Source organism: Pogoniulus pusillus, chromosome 6, assembly GCF_015220805.1.
Source record: "Pogoniulus pusillus isolate bPogPus1 chromosome 6, bPogPus1.pri, whole genome shotgun sequence".
Lineage (NCBI taxonomy): Eukaryota > Metazoa > Chordata > Aves > Piciformes > Lybiidae > Pogoniulus > Pogoniulus pusillus.
The window spans coordinates 43,521,154-43,543,840 of NC_087269.1; the positions used below are offsets into that span (position 1 = coordinate 43,521,154).

The 22,687-nt window shown below is 41.6% G+C and overlaps 1 protein-coding gene across 2 annotated transcripts in view; it reads right to left on the reverse strand.

The window, feature by feature from the left end:
- TSPAN14 (tetraspanin 14) overlaps positions 1-22,687 on the reverse strand; it is a 44,831-nt gene that overhangs the window by 19,629 nt on the left and 2,515 nt on the right. For both annotated transcript variants that reach the window (XM_064145398.1, XM_064145399.1), the window contains exon 2: positions 8,594-8,689. In XM_064145398.1, coding sequence (XP_064001468.1) covers positions 8,594-8,674 — 81 coding nt within the window. In that variant the 5' untranslated portion in view covers positions 8,675-8,689. The remainder of the gene's footprint in view (positions 1-8,593; positions 8,690-22,687) is intronic.

Consider the following 22,687-nt stretch of genomic DNA (forward strand, 5'->3'; position numbering starts at 1 on the left):
ACTCAAGGTGTGGCCTGACCAGTGCTGAGTACAGGGGAAGAATAACCTCCCTTGTCCTGCTGGCCACACTGTTCCTGATGCAGGCCAGGATGCCATTGGCTCTCTTGGCCACCTGGGCACACTGCTGGCTCATCTTCAGCTTACTATCTATCAGTACCCCCAGGTCCCTTTCCTCCTGGCTGCTCTCCAGCCACTCAGTCCCCAGCCTATAGCGCTGCTTGGGGTTATTGTGGCCGAAGTGCAGAACCCTGCACTTGGCCTTGTTAAATCTCATCTCATTGGCCTCTGCCCACCCATCCAGCCTGTCCAGGTCCCTCTGCAGGGCTCTCCTACCTTCCAACAGATCAACACCTGCTCCTAGCTTGGTGTCATCTGCAAACTTACTGATGCTGGACTCAATGCCCTCGTCCAGATCATCAATAAAGATATTGAACAGGACTGGGCCCAGCACTGATCCTTGGGGAACACCACTTGTGACTGGCTGCCAACTGGACGTGGCACCATTCACCACCACTCTCTGAGCTCTGCCATCCAGCCAGTTCTTGATCCAGCACAGAGTGAATCTGTCCAAACCATGAGCTGCCAGCTTGGCTAGGAGCTTCTTGTTTGAGGCTAAGTGGAATATTTTAATGAGAAAAATTAGATCATAGGCTAAGAAAACAATGGTGATACCTACATCACTCATCAGCTTGCTGAGACATATAAAAACAAGGACACAAATATAGATAAGACAGTCTGTCTGTGTTTCTCCCTGCTTTGAGCTGGAATATGTATAACTCAACTAATCATTTCCTTCTAATCCACCTTCTCACTTCTCCCAGTTCACCTTGCACATAAGGCAGATTCTGGGGTAAGAGAGGGGGATGGACAGAAGGTGGAAGGGTGGTTGGGAGCTGTGATTTCTGTATTACTTTTAACTTGTATATTTCTGTATTTAGCCATAAATATTTGTAATATATTGTAAATATCTGCTTGTATATTGTGCTAAGCTGCAAATATAAATCTTCATTCCTTAACTTCCATCTGGCTGAGTCTAGTCTGGGTGAATTCATTGTGTGTGTGTGGGTGGATGACTCCCAAACCATCACAATTACCGAGATTAACCATCCAAATCCACTAATACACAGAAGGAGTTACACCTGGCCCAAAACCATCTCAATTACCGAGATTAACCATCCAAATCCACTAATACACAGAAGGAGTTACACCTGGCCCAAGCACTGTCAAGTAAATTATATTTCCACATGTTGATTAATAAGCAACAGTGACACAAATGACTCCAGCTCAGATTCTGAATAAGCCAAGAACATTTCAAGAAATTCTTTGCATAAAAGCATAAGTAAAAAAAGTATTGAAAACAAGAATATTCACCCAGATGACTTTTGAAAATCACTGGGTTAAGATTTTAGATGAAAAAGCTAAATAGGAAAAAAAAATCACTAATCAAACTTGTGTATGTCATTAAGTTACACAGTGCATACAGTTGATGCATTCTTCATCTTTTCTCAATTCAAATGCTACAGGAATGCAGGTAAATATAGCTGGTGTACTTCACAGTAAATAGGGTAAATCATACAGTAGACAGCTGGACCTTTTGGAAGTTTTTCCTTAAAGAAATGGGAATGACAAAGAACTGGGAAGACACACATCTTCCACACTGTATACAAACTAGTGTTAGTTTAAGGCTAATACTGTGCTGTTGAATATGCAAGTAGGTTGTCCTCTTCAGACTAGATGCCTTTCATTATAATTACCATCCTAATTAAACTGTCACTAAGTGGATTTTTCACTAGCAGGCTCCATTCCTAAACACTGCTCTCATTTTTGTAGTGTCTAGTTTCATAAAACTCTGTCTTTTCAAAGTTAGTTCCATAAGCACCTATGTAAACACCTGCAAGAAAAATAGTTCAATCAGCAGAAAAACTTAGTCTCACAGAACCAACATATATAAATCTCAAAGTCTTAATCCAGCTAAGACAAGTGGTTCTAGACTCTCAGTAGAAGCAGTCAAATCATGTATGCTAGCTTTTATCATGAAATAAAACCCACAAAACACAAGCCAACATGAAATATGATGTACTTGAAGAAACAAAGCCATCAGCCATGACATTTACAGGCAAAATTACCAAGACAACCAATTTGGAAGCAAGTACAATGGTAGTTATTCAACCCACTTAGATTTCTTTGCTTTGAATACCATGTGAAAGATAACCTAACTCAAACCACAGTAAAACACACTATAGTGATAAAGCTGCCTCAGAAATTAGCATGACTAAGCAGATTCTCTATAGAGAACAGCAGGAAAATTGCATATAAAGGGTAGTGGTCAACAGCTCAATGTCCAGATAGAGACAGGTGACAAGTGATGTCCCTCAGGGGTCCATACTGGGACCAGTGCTGCTCAGTATCTTCATTAATGGTATTGCTACTGATACTGAGCACTCCTTCAGCAAGTCTGCAGATGATACTAAGATGAGTGGTGTGGTTGAGAAGCCTGAAGGATGGGATGCCACCCAGAGGGACCTGGACAGGCTTGAGACGGGGGCTATGGAGATTCTCCTGAGGTTCAGTAAGGCAAAACAGAAGGTTCTGTGCCTAGATTCTGTCACATTTATACCATATACTGCATAACAGGTTAGACCAAAACATAGACAAAGCAGTTCAACCATATCCCTTTGAAGAGGCAATTAAATCTAGTATCCAAAGCACCAAATGCTTTCTGCTTTAGAACTGAAAAATCCACATTGTTAGTATATTGCACTGAGCCGTACAACTCTGATGCCAACTTGCAGACACTGTGCACAAGACCACTTTTAGCTTAAGCATTATCTATTCTCAAGCACACTCAATTCTTTTGATAATGCTATTAGAAGCATCCTACTAGCTGAGAAAAGTCTAATATATTTCTCTGATCTAGATTGCAGCTAAACATAATTCTTGCAATACAACCCTTGCACACAAACTGGTTTTGGACCAGCCTGCCTCAAGGTGTATTTAAAAGCAACAGAAATCCATTACTACTGCACTCAGCCTTTGTAAGCACAAAATGTTCCTCTTACAGAGCACACTTTTTCCATTCTCTTGACAATACTATCAGCAGCCTACAGCCCTTCCTTCCTATCCTTCTCTCTTCCCAGATTTTTCCTCTCAGGGTCAGGAAACCACCTGGTGGTGGATTTTTTCCTCTCCCTGGTACAGCCTTGCTGTTTCAGATGTTCCAAATAAGCAACATGGACTACAAAAGCCTATAATAATATCTTATGACAGCCTGAGTCTTCTCTTACATTTAAAAAAATGAGCTCAGAATTCTTTTGCAGAGAATTTTTTTGTTCATGGAAAAACTACCACATCTTCTGTAGCACGAGTGAGAAGTTTTGGGTTTTTTTTTTCTCTAAACCCCCTTGAGAGCCACACACAAAGTTACAGAGCATTGGAAAATAAATCAAGATGACAACAGCTAAAAGCTATTTTACCCTTTCTTCTCAATTCAACTGAGATGCAGTGAGCTCACACACAACCAAAGAAGCTTTGTCAGAGAACATGTGCTTCCCTTCGCTGAAATAGCTGCGTCCTGGCTGAGGTGCAATTGGATTATTCAAAAAAACCCAGGAAAATCCTTTGGTGGAGACAAAGAAGCAAGCACCAGACGCAGGTGATTTAAGGCACCGCCTTTTATTCCTTGTGCCTTCCCAAGTGCAGGTTGGATGGTGCAGTACAGTGCTGCATTTCCAAGACAGGGAACCCCTAAAAACTCCCTCTGGGGTCAGTTGTCCGCCTCTTGCCTCCACCCTCCACTGAGGCTTTCATGGGACTCAATTACAGTATGACTCAGAATAGAAAGGTGCCAGAAGCAAGCTCTTCACTTTGTACTACTGCAGTGTTTTAATTTCATTACACCAAATGAAACTGCTTAGAGAAAACAAACACACCACAAACGAAACCAAACCAGCTTTGTCACTCAAAAGGATGTCCCACCTTACTGTAAAATGGTTATTTCACTGAAAGCCCTGCGCTTTCTTTGCAGGGCTATCTTAATAACTGCAATAGTGACTCATCACCATTCATTACAGCAAGTGTACTTGGAGAAGTTTAATCTTACCAATATGAAAATAAAGTAATCCTGTATTAACATCATTTCTGGGAATACAGAGCCTCCCCATGATGTCCATTCACAAGTGCAGGTAAAGCGATGACCTGCAGGAAAGCAGCTCCACAAAGAAGGACCTGGGAATCCCAGTGAACATCAAGTTCACCAGAAGACTGCAATGTGCCCTTGTGACCAACAGTGTTCTGGGGTGCATTAAGTGTGCCCAGCAGGTCAAGGAAGATTCTTCTGACTTCTATTTTGCCCTGGTGAGATCACACCTTGAGTATTGTATCCAGTTCTGAACCCCGCATATCAACAAGGAAGGAGTGGAGAGAATCCAAGGAAGGGCCACTAGGGGACTGGAAAGCTCTCTTAAGAGGAAAGGCTGAGAGATCTGCAGCTCTCAGGAAACAGAAAGGATCTTATCAGTATCTAAAAGGCAGGTGTCAAGAGGATGGGGCCAGACTCTTTGATGTGGTACCCAATGACAGAACAAAGGGGCAATGGGCACAAACTAAACACAGGAATTTCCACCTAAACATCAGGAAAAACATCTTTGCTTTGAGGGTGACAGAGCATAGCAGCACATTGCTCAGAGAGGCTGTAAGGTTGGAGACTTTGAAAACATGCCAGTTCCTGTGCAACTTGATTTAGGCAAGCTTGCTTTAGTAGAGAGTCTGAATTACAGGATCACCAGATGTCTCTTCGAATATCCCTACTATTTTATAATTCCCTTTATTACAATAGAAAGCAAAGCGCAAAGAAGAGAGAACTGATTCTGCAAAGCAGTTGTACACAACTAATTCAAAGCCATCAGGACTGAACCCCTATTGCCAAGCTATCTGAAAAAAAACCTTCCAATGAATAGATATTTACAGATTTATAATAGCTGATTCAACTGTGAACTAAAATAGTCATTTGTCCTCTTGAGTTCAACATGTGAACTGTACTCAAAAGGTAATACCAACTGTAGAAAAGTAACCACCTACATAAAAAAAGTTCCAATATTCTGTAAACTAGTCATTAAGTCACAGTATCGCTAGGATTGGAAGAGACCTCACAGATCATCAAGTCCAACCCTTTACCACAGAGCTCAAGGCTAGACCATGGCACCAAGTGCCACGTCCAATCCTGCCTTGAACAGCCCCAGGGACGGCGACTCCACCACCTCCCCGGGCAGCCCATTCCAGTGTCCAATGACTCTCTCAGTGAAGAACTTTCTCCTCACCTCCAGCCTAAATTTCCCCAGGCACAGCTTGAGGCTGTGTCCTCTCGTTCTGGCGCTGGCCACCTGAGAGAAGAGAGCAACCTCCTCCTGGCCACAACCACCCCTCAGGTAGTTGTAGACAGCAATAAGGTCACCCCTGAGCCTCCTCTTCTCCAGGCTAACCAATCCCAGCTCCCTCAGCCTCTCCTTGTAGGGCTGTGCTCAAGGCCTCTCCCCAGCCTCGTCGCCCTTCTCTGGACATGCTCAAGCATCTCAGTGTCCTTCCTAAACTGGGGGGCCCAGAACTGAACACAGGACTCCAGGTGCGGTCTAACCAGTGCAGAGCACAGGGGCAGAATGACCTCCCTGCTCCTGCTGACCACACCATTCCTGATGCAGGCCAGGATGCCACTGGCTCTCTTGGCCACCTGGGCACACTGCTGGCTCAGTCACTGATATTATCTTTAGACCTACAACAGGGAAGTCAAAATGCATCTTCAGCAAGTGACAGAAGAACAAATGTAACTTGTCATTTACATGCAAATTACCTGGCACACATCTAAATACGATCCCCCATACACATGATATAGTGGCCACCCTCACTAACACAAACACTAACAAAGCAAGCTCCCACAAGCACCTGTCCTGCAAGCCAAGAGAAGTGAACTAAGAGTAATGTTTCCTCCTTAAATGATGGCTTTCCAAGTCATGGTTAAATTTCCCTTTTAGTTTTTGTAGTCCTTCAGTTCTTTGAAGGTATACAGAAAATTTACTTTGTTCTACACACAATGGTTTTGTTCAACTGAAGAGATTGTTGGACTAGTCATTCCAGGCATGTCACAGGCTCCTGAATCATTGTGTCAAAGTGATTCATACATTGCCTATAGGAGTGTCTACCCTCCCACTCAACATTTACATAGCTTGCTCTACAACTAAAGGTGCCGAACTCTTATCAGAAGAGCTTGTAGATACACATGATTTACTTGGTCTGTCTGTTAACTTCTCAGCAGAAGCTTCAGACCATTCACTGAGCAAGTGTATATTCTGACCAATTCCCCCAAAACAACAGATCAGCTGAAGCACACAAGCTGCATTTCTAATTCTCAAATTTTCTGCATCTCTTCTTTAAAGATGACTCATTACAAAGAGAAAAATCCTTTAATATTCATCATTAATTTCAAGAGAATAAAAAAAAACCAACATGAATTATAAGCACTTTGTAGGGAATAAAAAATAAAATATTTAATTCAGGCCTGTGAGAAAGCAGAGCAAATTATTGATAGTCTTCCCAGCACAAACATGTTTCAGTTTTTCAAAGGTTGTTTACTCATCAAAACCAGTAATAGACTCCACCTCAGGAGACACTCACTAGAAAGAAAACAGAAGTCTAGAAGAATCCGAATATATTTATAAACAAAAGAGTCTGTCATTTTTTTCACATAAACCCTCTGCTATCTGAAGAACATCCACTCAGCTACAAAGTAATTCCTCTAAAAACCAGAACAGCCTGGAAAATATTACTTCTTACTTCATCACTGCCCACTGCAGGTACATGGGAGATGTACTACATAGAAGAATAAATAGATTTTGTAGCCTTTGAGCACACACTCTGAGACATGAGATGATGAATCCTCAGTTGCTACGGGGTGGGGGGAATCACTCTCACCCACTAATGAATGTTTGCACTATGGCAATACTGGGGCAAATCAACCCTTACTGGAAAAAAGATTCTGCACAAACCACAAACATATTTTCTGCCCTGTTATCCAGACAAGCATAAAAATCCCCTGTGGCTTCAACCTGCAGTATCCTGTTAAAGCCTTGCACTAATAAACAAGAGCTAGTGACAAAAGCAAAGCATCTGTGTTTTTTTCACAACGATACCCAAACTTTGTAGGCTCGGTGTTATTTGGCCTCCTGACATTTTTATTAGGCTGAAGACAACAGGAAATTGATGATTAACAAGACAGCCAAGCTCTTCCCTTTGAGTAGTGACTTTCAACCCTGCTTTCAATAGAATATTGGAGGAGATCTCTTTGGAATGTCCACCAGACACAGATTTTTCTACAACTTTAACTCAGAGTTTTGTCCATCAATAAATGCAGCTTTCCAGGAAAAAAAAGCTTATTTTTTACCTTAAATACTGTTAAATCAGCCAAAACATGCAGTAATACTAACCTAGTTTACCAAGTGCAAAATGACAAGTCATTGTTGAGAAGTATGAACAGGATTCTGCAGCCTGCAATTTCTGTTCAGATACTGTATCTCCTTTTTTAAACTCAAGTTAAACACAGATTTGAGTAGTAATTGTATATATATTAAATCTGAGGTTGTAAAAAATTGACATGGCTTAAGGAACTGCAGTAAACAAAACTAAAATTGTCTTCTTTAGTAGGTCTCCTGATTTCAGACAAGTCAGGTTCAGGAGAATCAACTTTTACTCTTTAACAAGTTACCTCAATAATATACTTTCATTCTTTCTATCTGATCCTTTCAGCTTTGAAAAGAAGCCTGAATATCTCTAAGAAGAGGCTATCCAGAACAGGTAACATTTCAACTCTGAATCAGAACATTAGTACAAGCTGCTAGCACTAAGCAAGTCCCTGTATCTGTTCTTCTTCACAACAACCCAGGCACCTGGTTTTGCACACTTTTCACATTCACAGTTATAAATAAACACTATAGGAGGCCAGTCCATAACTAAGTATTTCAAGACAGCATCAGACAATTTTGCTGCCCACAGAGCATGACATTTAAGATCTTGGCAGTTTTCCACTGCCAGCTGTTGTCATGCATCTCAGGCAGCAACTTTCTTCTGCATAGTGTATTTACAGCTATACCACTCCAACATCAAAGATTATCTGAAAGGAGATATTAGAAGAGACTTCTCTTAACAAGGAAGCATTTCAACATAGCATCCAAGTGTATTTAAGAAAGTTTGCTTTAACCTTTAGCCAAACAGGCATTTAACAGCCTCCACCATTCAAAAGACAGAGGGTCAGATTATACTATTTTTTCTATACACAAATTCAGTTTAATATGCTTCATTCCTTCAGATAGAAGGAATTTTAGATTCCTTTAGGGCTAAGAAAGATTGTTTAAAAATCATATGGATATTGATTCCTCACAATAATTACTTTCTCACATGGGAGAGGCTTCTTCAATTTCAAAACACCCAGGACATACCCATACATCAGCTTCCCACTGTCAGGTACCTAAGCCTGTTCTCTCAAACAGAGGAAGGAAGTTAGTAAAACTAAGCTAAACGAGCTATTTTGGTCTCTAAATTTGATACTTACCCAGAAGACAATATTGTAGCTGAAGAGCAGGTATTTGTACCAACAGCTGACTTCTGCATTAGAGTATCGGTAATAGTGCATCTTCTAAAGCAGTGTCTGCACAGTAAAGAAAGAATAACAATTAGAAGCTTTAAAGAAGTTTCTCTACAGCTCTTTTGAGAATAGCAACCTGCATGATATGCCATTCACAAGTATGTCCAAAGTCAGCTCACGAAGTTCTCCTGACCTCACACTCCCTTTATTTGTATCTGTTGCTTTATCTTCTCTTCAAGCACCCTTATGTGATAACAGAGGAGGACATCCAAAAAGGAAACAAGCTGTAGTGTCAGCCTAGGAATGTTTGCCTTAGCAAGCAGACATTCGGGTGTTTTCTCTACAACTTCCAAACAGCTGTATGTACTTAGACTGCTTAGACTTATGCAATAGCCTAAACACACCCTGTGGATTGCACATCCTACATCCCATCTTAGCAAGACAAGTGGTTACCTGGAAAACCTCAGTGTCTACAGACAGCCAAATTAACAAGCAGTTGCACTCTGTCTTTCCATACTTTAATGTTTCTTTACCAAACCAATACCCAGTAACAAGTTATGCTCCAGCACAGAAGTCCTACTATTAAACAGCTGATCCGTTCTGCACTAGTTCTTGCTTCCTTACATACGCCCAGATAAGATTCAACTGCAGCTCAGATATTTCAGAGAGCTACAGCTTTTCAGAGTATCACAATTGAATTCCTTCTGCATAAATACCATGCATAGGGGAAAAAAAACCAAAACAAAAAGCCCCAAACACCAAAAATTCACAAAAACAGCAGCAATCACAAAACAGAGGACAAGCTGTTACACCGAGAGCCAGAGCTGGGAAGACAAAGCACTTCCACAGCCTTTGCATTCTACAGAGCTGACAACAGAGTGCTGACTATGACAGAGAAGTAGTTCCACATTTCAACCCTCCACCCACTTGAGGCAAATGTTTTCCTCCCCTAAGATGTTAAGTGAAAGGCTTGCGACTGGCAATCAAGCATAGAGGATTTTCAAACAACTTGTTACAGGGGACAAAACCCCAACAAAACACAACATCAAAGACTCTGCTGACCTGGCCATTCACAGACAGCATGTAAAAGAATCAAGCCTACAAGGTCTGAACTAAGCACAACGGAGCACAGAAGTGAAGATGCCTACCACATCCACAGCTATGAGGAAGTTAACTTTTTTGGGGTTATTTTTCAAGAAGGCTAACTGCACCTGGGTGTAAAACCAACCCACTAAAAGAAAGTATAAAACACCTGTCAGCTTTGAATATTTCAGTCAATAAATGACTTGCTTTAGCTTTTAAGTGAGACACTGATTATTTTCCAGGACAATTATGGAGTACAACCATCAATGTCTTATTTGATGAGCCTGTTTTCTGCAATCTGACCACAAGTACTTCAAGCCTCAAACTGGTTATCTCTAAAGCCAGAATCACACTCAACACATGCACACACAGAGATCAAGGACCTACTATGAGCACCTGTAGTTGACAAGACGAGGGACAGAGCTCCCAAAACAGACTCTGGTTTTCCTCATGGAGGTTCCCCCTAGAAAACCTCCATCTGCAAGCAGATTGAGAGCCCCTACTTGGTCCAGATACATGCCACATCCCTCTTTAAGGCCAGCCATGAAGTCTCTCTGCTATCCAAATGGAAGTAGGTCTCCAAAATATAGAGACTGTGAAGAAAATCCAAAGTAAGTATATTATGGTAGAATACTCCAGCTCTAAGTAGTTATGGAAGAAACAATTGGTCCATTATGTGACCTAGCATAGAGAATAAGACTGCAAGACTTGGAGAGATTAATTTCTGCTTTTTTTCAAGCTAAGATGTCCTGCATGAGTGTAGGAGATATTTCCCCAGTTTTAATCAAACGCTGAAAACAAGATTTTTGTCTTCTAAAAATCTCACCCAAGTAGGTCCTAATGCTCACAGTACATTTATAGCATAAAGCACTTTGTTAAAATAGTGTATGGCAGTACAGACAGTGATTACAAAGGAATTTCCTAGATGTGACTCAGTCATATACATAATAATATGTATGGCAAAATTCAGCTTAAGAAGTACAGTCTTGTTTCCTCATGCCCTGGATCATTTTTAGGTTTTGACCTTGTCAACCTATATAGCTTCATAGACAATATTCAGGAATCCTACTCTGGCAAGACATAGCAAAGAAGACTTTAACACCACTTTGGACACACATTGAGGCCTGCAGCTGAGGGAATATAAGAGAAGAAACAAACACTTGCTTCTTCCCAACTTCATTTTAGCCTCTAGGGAAGCAAGGGGAAAGAGACAAGGGTAGGAGACAACAGCAGAAAGCCACTAATCTGAGCAGAGTTCAAGACTGCATCAGTGTAAATCTCCATTACAGCAATACACTGACTGTCAGTGCAATCACTTTCTCCATATGCAGACACATTATTCCTGTTTTGTTCCCCTTCCCATGAAAATCTGGATCTTGGCAGGAACAGCAACTGTAAAATGCACACACCACTTGCACATTTTAGTGGTACCATCACTAAAAAAAAAAGAGAAATCAGGGTCATTTGGCTAGCACATCATGAAATTTCAGTACAATGGCGTTCTACTTGAAAAAGACACAAAAATATGATCTGAGGCACGAAGGCAAGCATATAATTTAAGAGCTAGAAACACAAACATGGTCTGAAGCCTCCCTAACACTGAGACTCACATCCAACTGTTCAATCCCAACTTTGGTCAAAACATTCGCAGAAGTAACAGCAATAAATACTCCCTTACTGATTAGCACTCCTTCCCACCTACTTCTTCATTCAGACCACAGCTAGTAAAACATTTCCCTCCACTTCCTCACAAAACTGGCAAGATGCCTTGAGCAATATCAATCACAAGAGTTGCCTTTTTTTTTTACTATGTCATGCTCTGACTATCAGTACTCCTTGTTCCAAGAAGCTGCTCTTTACCACCACACAGTTGTCTAGACAGATGTTACCTTCTGAAACATATGCCTGTATTATGAGTAGAGTGGACTTACTCTTTGCTTATCCTCATCAGGAGGCTTTTGGTGGCTCTTGACAGACCACTGAACACCATACAGAGCACTATAGTCACTATTGCCGTGGGAGTGACATTCTGACATAATAAATCTTATGTGTAGGTGTGGCTCATTGTTTCCTCTGATCTTGCATATAAACAGAATAAGCAAATCACTCAAGGTCACACAGCCACTTTTCCCATGTTTATACTAAACACAGTCATGTTTCCTAAGGCAGGAGGCATCTGTTACTGGTCTAGAACCTACTACATCAGTGTTTCATTGAATTTACATTACACACTACATAACTACGGTCAGGCAAGACTACAAAACAGTTGGAAGACTGAAGTAGCTCTAGTCTGTGCTGCCCACATACTAACTTTCTCCACTGTGTTTCAGACAAAGTCACATTGTGTCAGCTGACAGCTATCACCCACTCATAACAAGAATTTCTAAAAAATACAGAGCACTGCTGCTTTGGTAGAATATTTAATTTCATCTTGGTGCTTATAGCTTTACTGGAAAAAAACATGTAGTCATTCATCAGGAGTCTACTGCCATTTCCAAAGCATCTCTACACCCACAGATGCCACCCTCACTTTCAGAATGCTGCAGGAGTGATATTCAGAGTCTACAGATTTTACCTCTCATAAAACAGAGGTTATGATGCATTTAAGAGACTAATTTGAATATGTAGGGAAATCCTCACAGATAAGATGTTAAATCTAGAACAATAGTACCACTAATACATTTCTCTAGACCTAGGTCCACAAGTCTTTTGACCCTCAGGAGGCATTAACTTTACAAGCAGACTTAAGTCACACTGCACATACTGCCACCATAGATAGTCCTGAGCCCCTTCCCTGCCTGCTTCAAAAACCCACAACTGTTAATCATACTACTCAGTAAAGCAAACAATGCAGCAAATCTTCAGATCAATCCTGTGAGCTTGCACCACATGCCAAGATAGCAGTTTTAAGACTACCAATCTACCTCCTCAGAGCTCATTCAAACACCAGTATGGGTGCAAACAGGAGGTGGCAGGAGAACAAGGATGGGAGTGCTGGCTTCTGGGAGCGCTCATGGAAATGCCACCCCTGCAACACCAGTCTACACCAGCACCACAGGTTACCTGAAGCTAACAGTGAAATGGGGACAAAACAAAGGGAAAAAATAATTTCCTTTTCTAAGCAGTTGGCTGCTTTCACTATGATTCATCAACACATCATCGAGTCTATATGAAGCTGGTGAAGGAAACCAAACCAAGTACTGAGGAGCAAGAAGAATGTTTAAAATACAGCTAGAGATGCACTTTGTTTTGTCAAGGCTACTCAATTCCATTATTTCATCAACACCAAATCCGTATCACAAAGTCATCAGTTCAGTCACTCAAGATGGGATGCCACTAAAAACAACTGTCATACCCTTTGGAAGCGCTCAGTCACTAGGGTTTGGGTTTTCTTGCAAAGCTGAAAGAAAGACTTATCTCTATCCAGGCATTGCTAAGAGATTTTCATAGGACCTTTCAAAAATTAAGCAGCTAAAGATGCACCTACAGACTGCTCTTTATACATCAGAGAGAAGGTGACTACCAAGGGAGCCTTAATGCTCAGTACAATATTCAACACCTGGGTATCGAATCTTCACCCATTAGGGCTGAGCTGGTACAACACAAAGAGAAAAACAACAGACAAGAACTGGAGTTCTTACAGGGTAATATGTTCCTAGAAACAGATAGAGTAGTCCTGCCAATGACCCAGGAACTAAAAGCATGTGGTTTGTTGTGGGCTTTTTCTGGTTGTTTTCTTGTTTTTCATCTCAAAGGAACTCTGAGGCCTTATGAAGAAAATATAAGCTGAAGGACTAGAACTATAATCACAGAAGCAACCAGGTTGGAAGAGACCTCCAAGATCATCCAGTCCAACCTAGCACCCAGCCCTATCCAATCAACCAGACCATGGCACTAAGTGCCTCATCCAGGCTTTTCTTGAACACCCCCAGGGGCGGTGCCTCCACCACCTCCCTGGGCAGCCCATTCCAATGCCAATCACTCTCTCTGGGAAGAACTTCCTCCTAACATCCAGCCTAGACCTCCCCCAGCACAACTTGAGACTGTGTCCCCTTGTTCTATTGCTGCTTGCCTGGGAAAAGAGGCCACCCCCCACCTGGCTACAATGTCCCTTCAGGTAGGTGTAGACAGTAATAAGATCACCCCTGAGCCTCCTCTTCTCCAGGCTAAATTTATTTCTGCTGCAGTCCAGAAGAGCAGAATAATAGGTATTCATTCTCAGTGGAAACCTAAGGATTGCTCATCAAGAGACTTTTTAACCTGAAAGTTTCATGTTTCAAGACAAATATGGCTGATACCACAAAAATAATGGCAGGTATCAGACCTCTGAACTCAAAGGAAAACATGAGCAGATTTCTTATAGGATCATGTCTTGAGGCTTGTACTTCTATAGCGTGCTGATGACTAAGTCCTCAAGACATTTCAACAGATTTCAAGCACAAGTTGCTGCAACTAAATCTCATATGAAACAACCTCTTAGAGCAGAGGGAACAGGAAGAGCTTTAGGTTCAGTGTCCAGGCTACTACAGCACACACTGCAACTTGGAAAAAGTTTAAGGAACATACATCAGCATTCCTAAAACAAAGAAGCAACAACTCAGGTGAGCTCCACTCCAGCTCTATACACAACTCACCCTGAGGGTAAGCATGTGCTTTTAGCCAGGCCACTGCTTTTACAGGGATGATTTCAACTGAAACACCATGTACAAACACTCTGAACACACACTAACATTCTGAATGCAGACATCTAGTAAAGGAAGACTAGAAAAAAGTGATCAGATTTACAGATCACTCAAACAGCATTTAGAAATCAGTGACAAAAGGACAAGAGCAGTTGTAACAATTTCATGCCTTGCCATTCTTCATATAGAAACTACAAGAAGATAGAGTTGGCTAGCCTCGCTTTCACAAGTTACAGACTTTATTTCTACATATACATGTAGCTTTAATAGCTAAGTATGTGCTGTATATGAAAATCTACAACACAAAAAGCAGACCAGAAAAATCTGTGCTTTCATTTATACAGAATGAAAACCAATGACACTGTAGAACCCAAGTATCAGCCATCCAAATATAATCCACAACTATTCTTTAGTTAATTACACTGAGAAAATACACAACTCTAGTCGGTTATCCACTAAACTTTACCAGGTTTATGATACTTCTGCTCTACTGACCTCAGGTTCATTGAGGTAGTAAGTGAACTGATAGAGACTTGCCATGGTAAGGTACAGCAACACTTGACAGAGGCACCAACTAAAAGGCACTGATCTCTTGCCCAGTTCAAGAGCAATCTCCTCAAAACAGCTGACTTCAAACTAAATGCATACTCCATATTCTGATTTAAAGCAAGAGAAAACACAAAGAGCAGAAAGAAAAGGAAATGCCACAAGTAAATTGAGTCTAAAAAGCTTGTGATTTTCAAAAGATGAGCAGAAGAGTGAAAGGCAGTAGAAGAGACATCTTTTTGTAAGCTGATAGGCTTTTGATTAATATTTCAGATCTTCAAGTATTAACAAGAGGCCTTCACTAACCTTATCCTAAAAAGCATTATGGGGTAATCCATGCTTATGCAAGTTAAAACTCGGTTAGATTATGCCAGGCTAAGTGAAAACAATGCCAGACATTGTCTGGCTCATTGATACCTTGGGAAAGTTTGGGGGGGGGGGGGGGGGGGAAAAAAAAAATCAAATCTTTCATGTGTATGAAAATTTAACCACCAAAATTTCACTCAAACAGGAGCCTGTCTGTCTTGTAACTTCTTATATGCAAAACACAAACTATATTTTCCTTTTACTTTGTAGAAAATGAAGGTATTGTGAAACTCATGGAAGCGTGTCAGTCATTTTGAGCAGTTCATTCACTCCAGGCAGCAAAGCCTGTTAGAACAAGCAGCCAGAATAATCTTAGCTGATGAACACTCCTAGCTGCTTTTCACTACCTCTCAGGAGAGCAGATACAAACCCACTCCCCTACAACATCAAGAGTAGCAAGGCAAAGCTCAGGAGTCTCAAATTGAAGCATGTAATTTGACTTGGGTTTTTTCCCCACCTTCCAACAGAAGGCTTTGGAACCCTTACAAAGTAAATATGTTATCTGAAGAGCCAGAACTTCCAGTCCAGGAAATAATTCTATTTCTACATAGTTATTGGGAAATAATTTTATTTCTATTTCATAATCCAACAGTAAAAGAACCTATTCCATACATGTTGTCTGCCCTCTCCTATGCCTCCATACAGACCAAAATAGTTTCTCCATTTACTATACCACTTATATATCACCAAAATCACAACTTAGTGCAGCAGAGAGAGGAAGCCACCAACTGCCTTTGCTGACATATCCATTCTCTCTTCTGTAAACATCCTAAACTTTTGTTTTTTCCTTCATTTTCAGGAATGTCATTCGTTCAAATCTCTAGTTACATTTCAGCTGAGGATATCCTTTCATAAGAGAGGAAAACCAGAATACTGATTATAGTAATATACACTAAAGAAATGACAAACATAATTTGGTTTGAGTTTTGTTGGGTGGGGTTTTTTTTTCCCCCTTTAAAATATTCCTTCCTTGGTTACACAGACTATCCACAACGTCTTTCTTAACCTTTATGTTGAATGATATATAAATACCTATTATGCAAAATAAAAGTTACATATTTTAACAATTTGAAATCAGATCAAGGTATCTGAGTTAGGAAAATAATTTCTGCACTGGCATCTGTAATGAGCATGCTAAGAAATGAATGCATGTATCTGTATAATACTATTTACATTACCATTTATCCTGCTTAAAAAATGCCATCTTCACCTCAGGGAGATATGATGAGAAGCTGAAATCAAAGCCTCTTGTTTTTCCTCTCCTCCCACTCCAAGTAGCAGGATCTATGCTTTCCAAAACTAGACAAACACTCCAAATGCAGCATCTTCCCAGCACCAGAACATGTTACTTACTGGAGCATGAGGTGTCAATACACATTGGTTTTGGAGATGATGCTTTTGAAGTTTTCTTTCTTTTGCTGCCCTCTGCTCTTTACACCAATTGCATTCACAATGCACCTAGGAGAAACTTATTTTACATGATGAGCAGGACAATCAGCAGCTCACAGGACACAAGAGAAAACAGCTTTCTGGCCATGTAGATAAGTTAACAACTGAGTAATTATTTCCCCTACCAAGTGACTTTCTGGTAAAGAAACATATTTGTGCAGCTTTCAAAAAGGAATTCGCAAGTAAACCTCTAATACAACAGCATCAAATGTTTGATATGTGGCAAACCCCTATTCACCAAACACCTCACAATGCTAACCACTGCCAGCTCTTCAGACTATCATGCCAAAGACATAAAAATAAGCTAATGCTTCCAAAGACATAGCAGGTACACCCAAAGAGCACCTTGCACATGCTAGCACAGCACAAGGAAGAACTACCAAAATGACAAAGACCAAAGCTGGTCCAGGTCAAGCCCATGCTTGAATAGCTCCAGTCCCTTCCTCAAGAGCAAATGCTCAGGAAGGTCAAAAGAAAACCTTGACTGCTGTCTCACTGAACGACTCTGCATATGTCCCAGAGGAAAAAATAGGATGGAAAAAACAGGCTTTTCACCTCTCAGTATTATGCCAACAACAACATGGTGCCAGTAGGCAGGTAGTAAAGGCCAGGAAGTGACACTATCAGAGCTCCTTTCAAGTCAGACATCAGTCTCTGCAATAGCCAACATAAAATGAAGCAGCAGAATTAGAAAGTGCAGAAGGTAGATATAAGCACTTCCTAATCTGTGCCTTCTTACTGTAAGAAAGAAAAGACAAATAACCCCAGACAAAAAAAAAGGTGAGAACACAGGAAACTGCCATTTAACAGGCAGATGGCACAACTGGTTACACAAGCAGCACAGCTCAGAAAATAACTCAGAGCTAAGCAAACCTTCTCATTTATCCCAGCTGGGCAAGGTCTTTCAGCTCCACTCACTTCTGCTTTGCAGAAGCAGACTACTGCTAGGACCACTTTCCTTTGCCAAAATACCCTTTGCAATCTCAGTGCACTACATCCTTTGCAAAGGAAGCCACATTTTAGTCTTCTGAGAGTCACATCATTAATCGGCAATCCATTAGTTTCAAGTCAGACAACTTTTTAGATAGATCTTCCTCCTCCGTAGGCTGACATAAAGGCAAACTTAAGTAACTTAACACTTAGGGCAGGAGAGAAAGGTTTGCTGTTTTGCACCCTCTTGCATATAGCTGTACCTCTGCATCCCTCTACCACACAACATTAAGTACTTTCCTGAGCACCATTTAATAAGAGATTGAGAAGGGAAAATAAACTTGATTCAAGAGAATCAGCTCCTTATCCCAGCAGTTAGAAGTCTGCCATCACATAGAGACCGAAGTCCAACATCTCAGGTGTCCAAGTTACTTGAGGCCATTCCCTTTGTGTTCTCTTCAGAAGCTTCTAGATGCCAGCGTATATTTTGGCACTGATTTTACACCCCAAAGCAAGAGTAGACAGCTCTTGCCAAGCATACAAATTGCTTTTAAAAAAAAAAATATATTAAAATTTACAGCACTGAGCTTCCCCTGAATACTGTGATTCATTCAGCTTCCTGTAGCTGCAACTGCAGCAACTGGCAGCTGTCTTGTTACCTGCAAGTTTATCAATTTTTCAGAGAAAACACCTTTGCCTAGAGACTCAAGTATCAATTATTTAGTCTTTGAGCAGGTAACAAAAACCTTTAGAAAAAGAACAACAAAAACAAAAGATTTCTGGAAAGGGCCATTGGGCCACAGGAACAAATTTAGCTTTGTACACCAGCAACCTGCCCACAACAGTGAAAAACCCAAAATAAAACAACCTATAAGAAAAGCCAAAAGACCATGCTCACACAAGCTCAGCAGGTGTCTGAGCCTAACACCAAAGAAGCTGCCTCAACTACATCACAGGGCTGCAGCATACTTCTTCAGAAGGCAACCTTGATCAATGAGTTATAAACGCCTGCTCCCCTGACTAGGGGTGTAAAACAGAGAGAAGCTCCTTTGTAATACCAGGACAACATTCAAGAGCTCTTATTGCACAGATTAAGAGGAAATTTGTGGGGTTTTATACCATTGCCTTTCACATAGAGGACCAGATTAAGGGTGAAGATAACCCTCAGATTTTTCAGACCTCTAAAGACAGCACAGGAACAACTCTCAAAAAAAAATCCATGTAAGCAGACACTCTGGATAAGAACAGAAATTCATTCACTTACTGCCATGGTTCAGACCCAGATGTCAGCCAAACCCCACACAGCTGCTCACCAATTGTCCCCCACTCACCCCTCCCAACACACCCAGTGTGGTGGGAAGGAAAATCAGGAGAAAAGAGCAAAAAGTCCCATGGGCTGAGAGAGCAGGAGGTTCACAGAACAGCAAAAACACGGAATAACAGTATTACTAATGAGATAGTATATAAAGTGAGTGATAGGAAATACAGCACTGACCACAAGGCTCCATCCACCTGATCCTGCCCCACCATGCCACAGCCACCAGCTCAAAACACCTGCACTTGCCTGGCTGGGCCTCCTCTTAGAGTGGGCATGAGGTCAGTATAGCATTGAACAGTTCACTGGCTGGTTCAGCTGGCTGTCTTGGCTGTGACCTCTCCTAGCTTCTTGTGAAAAAATAAGAAAATATTAGCCCAATCCTAGTCAAATTTCCAGACACCTACACATATTACACAATGAAAAGGATGAAACACTGTTGCTTTGCTCTCAAAAAGGAAGAGAGGCAGGAAACACTGAAGGAAAACAAGTGCTGGTGCCTCCTAAATGGGCTGAGGCACATTCTGAACCAGAAAGGAAAATAAACTGAACTTTTAAATCCCACTAGGAGCTCCAGGTTTGCAGACAGCTTCTCTTGAGTTCAGCATATTTTATTTTCATTTGCTTAAAGTCTTCTGCATGATTAATGAATTCAAGTGTGAAGAATCAAGCAGAATGATAATTCTATTTCTCAAAGGGCCATAATGCCAAGGTTTATGTCAAACCAGTAAAAGGGTCAGCAAAACCTAGTCATTCAAGTCAGTGGTTTCAACTATAAACACTTCAATCCCTTATGCCATCAATATTTGAGGATCACCATTTTCTGCAGGTCAAATCCTTTGCTTTAATCCTCACCTATGGCTTGCCTAAAATAGAAGAATTTACCCAGTAATTTCTCAGTTCACTGACCATACTGAAAACAGGTTTTGTTCAGTCATCCAGAATAAAGGCAAGCTGGTTTGCAAAGCAAAAAAATCAAAGACCTTAAATTGTATTTAAATGGTATCATTTTTTCAAAACTAAATCATCTGAATCTAGATGCTTCAGAGTCTCCTTCTCTTACGTGATTTTAATCTAACAATCAAAAATCTTAGCCTCTTTCTGGGGACACAAATTATTAAGCTCTAAAACTCACATACATCTAACGTTGATGTGCTTTACTCTGATAATCTGACACCATTCTTAACCTTTTCCTTAAGAGGTACTTTTGTCTGAGCATGAACCAAAGGGTCAAGGAAAAGGACCCTGGTTCCTGCCCACACTGTTCCAGATGTTGGAAGGCCAGATCAACACCCTTACACAAGTTACCAATACTACAGCTCTAGAAAGAGTCATACATTTTAAGGACTGCAGAGAGGAACACACGTGATCATCCTTTGAACATACAACCAGAAATCACCTGGAAAATGGCCATTTCTTAATACTCCCTTGGAAACAACCTGCAACATTTACTCTGAAGAAAATGGTCTGAGGGTTTGATTTACTCCATTTGAGGTGCTCCAAAAAACACAGTATATCTATGTATTTTGTGAAGTGCAGCCTTGGAAACACCAAGTATGAGTACAGGTCCGTTCTATCAGAAACAAGTTTTGACTCAGGAAGACACAGTACAAACCAGCATGGCACAAAGAGCCCACCAGTAAAAATACTCTTGATTCATATGTGAGGCATAAATGTCTCCTTTGTCTGCTGTCTGAAACCCATGCATTTCACTATAACCCATTTGACTTTTTTTCTAAAAGCAGAAAAATACATAAAGGAACACTCTGTAGGAACAGTTTTGACAGTAGCTGTGAACTTTATTTCTCCCCACACACATTGCAATGAGTGAAAATTAGGAGTTTAATTTATCCACACTTGGCAGTACTCAAACTGTGCCATACCTAATACACAATTTTCATAGCCTCTGTCAAGTCTTTCATTAACTGCCTGAACTTGTCAGCAGACAAATCCCCATCCCCTCTCCTCCAAACATCCATTTACAGGTAGTCACACACCAAAGCTTCACAGACTAAATATAACTACCCTCTAAGAAAATCAGAGGTCAACCTGAAAACAAAACAATCTAGAACATCAAAAAGCATGCTCATTTATTCATGAGATGTTAACCTATAACTCAAAACTACTTCATCCAGAACATCTACACATTTGCATCCAGATGTAGTGAAAGTCATCACTTTTCTTTCTATATTAAAGAGCAAATACTTTTATCTTCAATACCAAAATAAAGGATTTGGGGGTGCTGGTGGAAGAGAAGTGTGGCCAGCAGGTCAAGCCAGGTGATTCTCCCCATCTACACTGCTCTCATGAGACCCCACGTGCTGTACCGTGTTCAGAATTCTGGAGCCCCTATTGCAAGAAAGATATGGATATTGCTGGAATGTGGCCAGAGAAAGGTCACAAGGATGATCAGAGGGCTGAGGCACTATGAGGACAGAGAGTTGGGATTGTTCAGTCTGGAGAAGGCTCTGAGGAGACCTTGTTGTAGCCTTCCAAGGAGGCCTACAAGAAAGCTGGTGAGGGACTTTTTAGGTGTCAGTTAGTGGTAGGACTAAGAGGAATGGATTCAAGCTAGAGGAGAGCAGATCTAGATTAGATTTTAGGAAGAAGTTCTTCACAAGGGTGGTGAGACACTGTAACAGATTGCCTAGGGAGATGGTGGAAGGCCCATGCCTAGATGGTTTTAACGCCAGGCTGCATGCGGCTCTGAGCAACCTGATCTAGCAGAGGGTGTCCCTGCCCCTGGCAGGGGGGGTGGAACTAAATGATCCATTGGGGTCCCTTCTAACTCTGACAATTCTGCAATTCTCTGAAAGTGCCCTCATTAGATTGCATTTTAGGACTCCGAGAAAGAGCTTTTAGTGATCCTTCCATGTAGTACAACAAGGCCTAAAGCCAGCAGAAGGTAGCCCAGAATACACTCCATTTCAGTCCTGTCAGGTACGTTACCTATATGACACTACTCATAAGAAAACAGTTTTTACACTGTATCACAGTATCACCAGGGTTGGAAGAGACCTCACAGATCATCAAGTCCAACCCTTTACCACAGAGCTCAAGGCTAGACCATGGCACCAAGTGCCACATCCAACCTTGCCTTGAACTGCCCCAGGGACGGCGACTCCACCACCTCCCCGGGCAGCCCATTCCAGTGTCCAATGACTCTCTCAGTGAAAAACTTTCTCCTCACCTCCAGCCTGAATCTCCCCTGGTGCAGCCTGAGGCTGTGTCCTCTCGTTCTGGGGCTGGCCACCTGAGAGAAGAGAGCAACCTCCCCCTGGCCACAACCACCCCTCAGGTAGTTGTAGACAGCAATAAGGTCACCCCTGAGCCTCCTCTTCTCCAGGCTAACCAATCCCAGCTCCCTCAGCCTCTCCTCGTAGGGCTGTGCTCAAGGCCTCTCCCCAGCCTCGTCGCCCTTCTCTGGACACGCTCAAGCATCTCAATGTCCCTCCTAAACTGGGGGGCCCTGAACTGAACACAGTACTCAAGGTGAGGTCTAACCAGTGCAGAGTACAGGGGCAGAATGACCTCCCTGCTCCTGCTGACCACACCATTCCTGATGCAGGCCAGGATGCCACTGGCTCTCTTGGCCACCTGGGCACACTGCTGGCTCATGTTCAGGCGGGTATCAATCAGTACCCCCAGATCCTGCCACCCTCCCTCTCACCCTCCACAAGGGGACAGGGA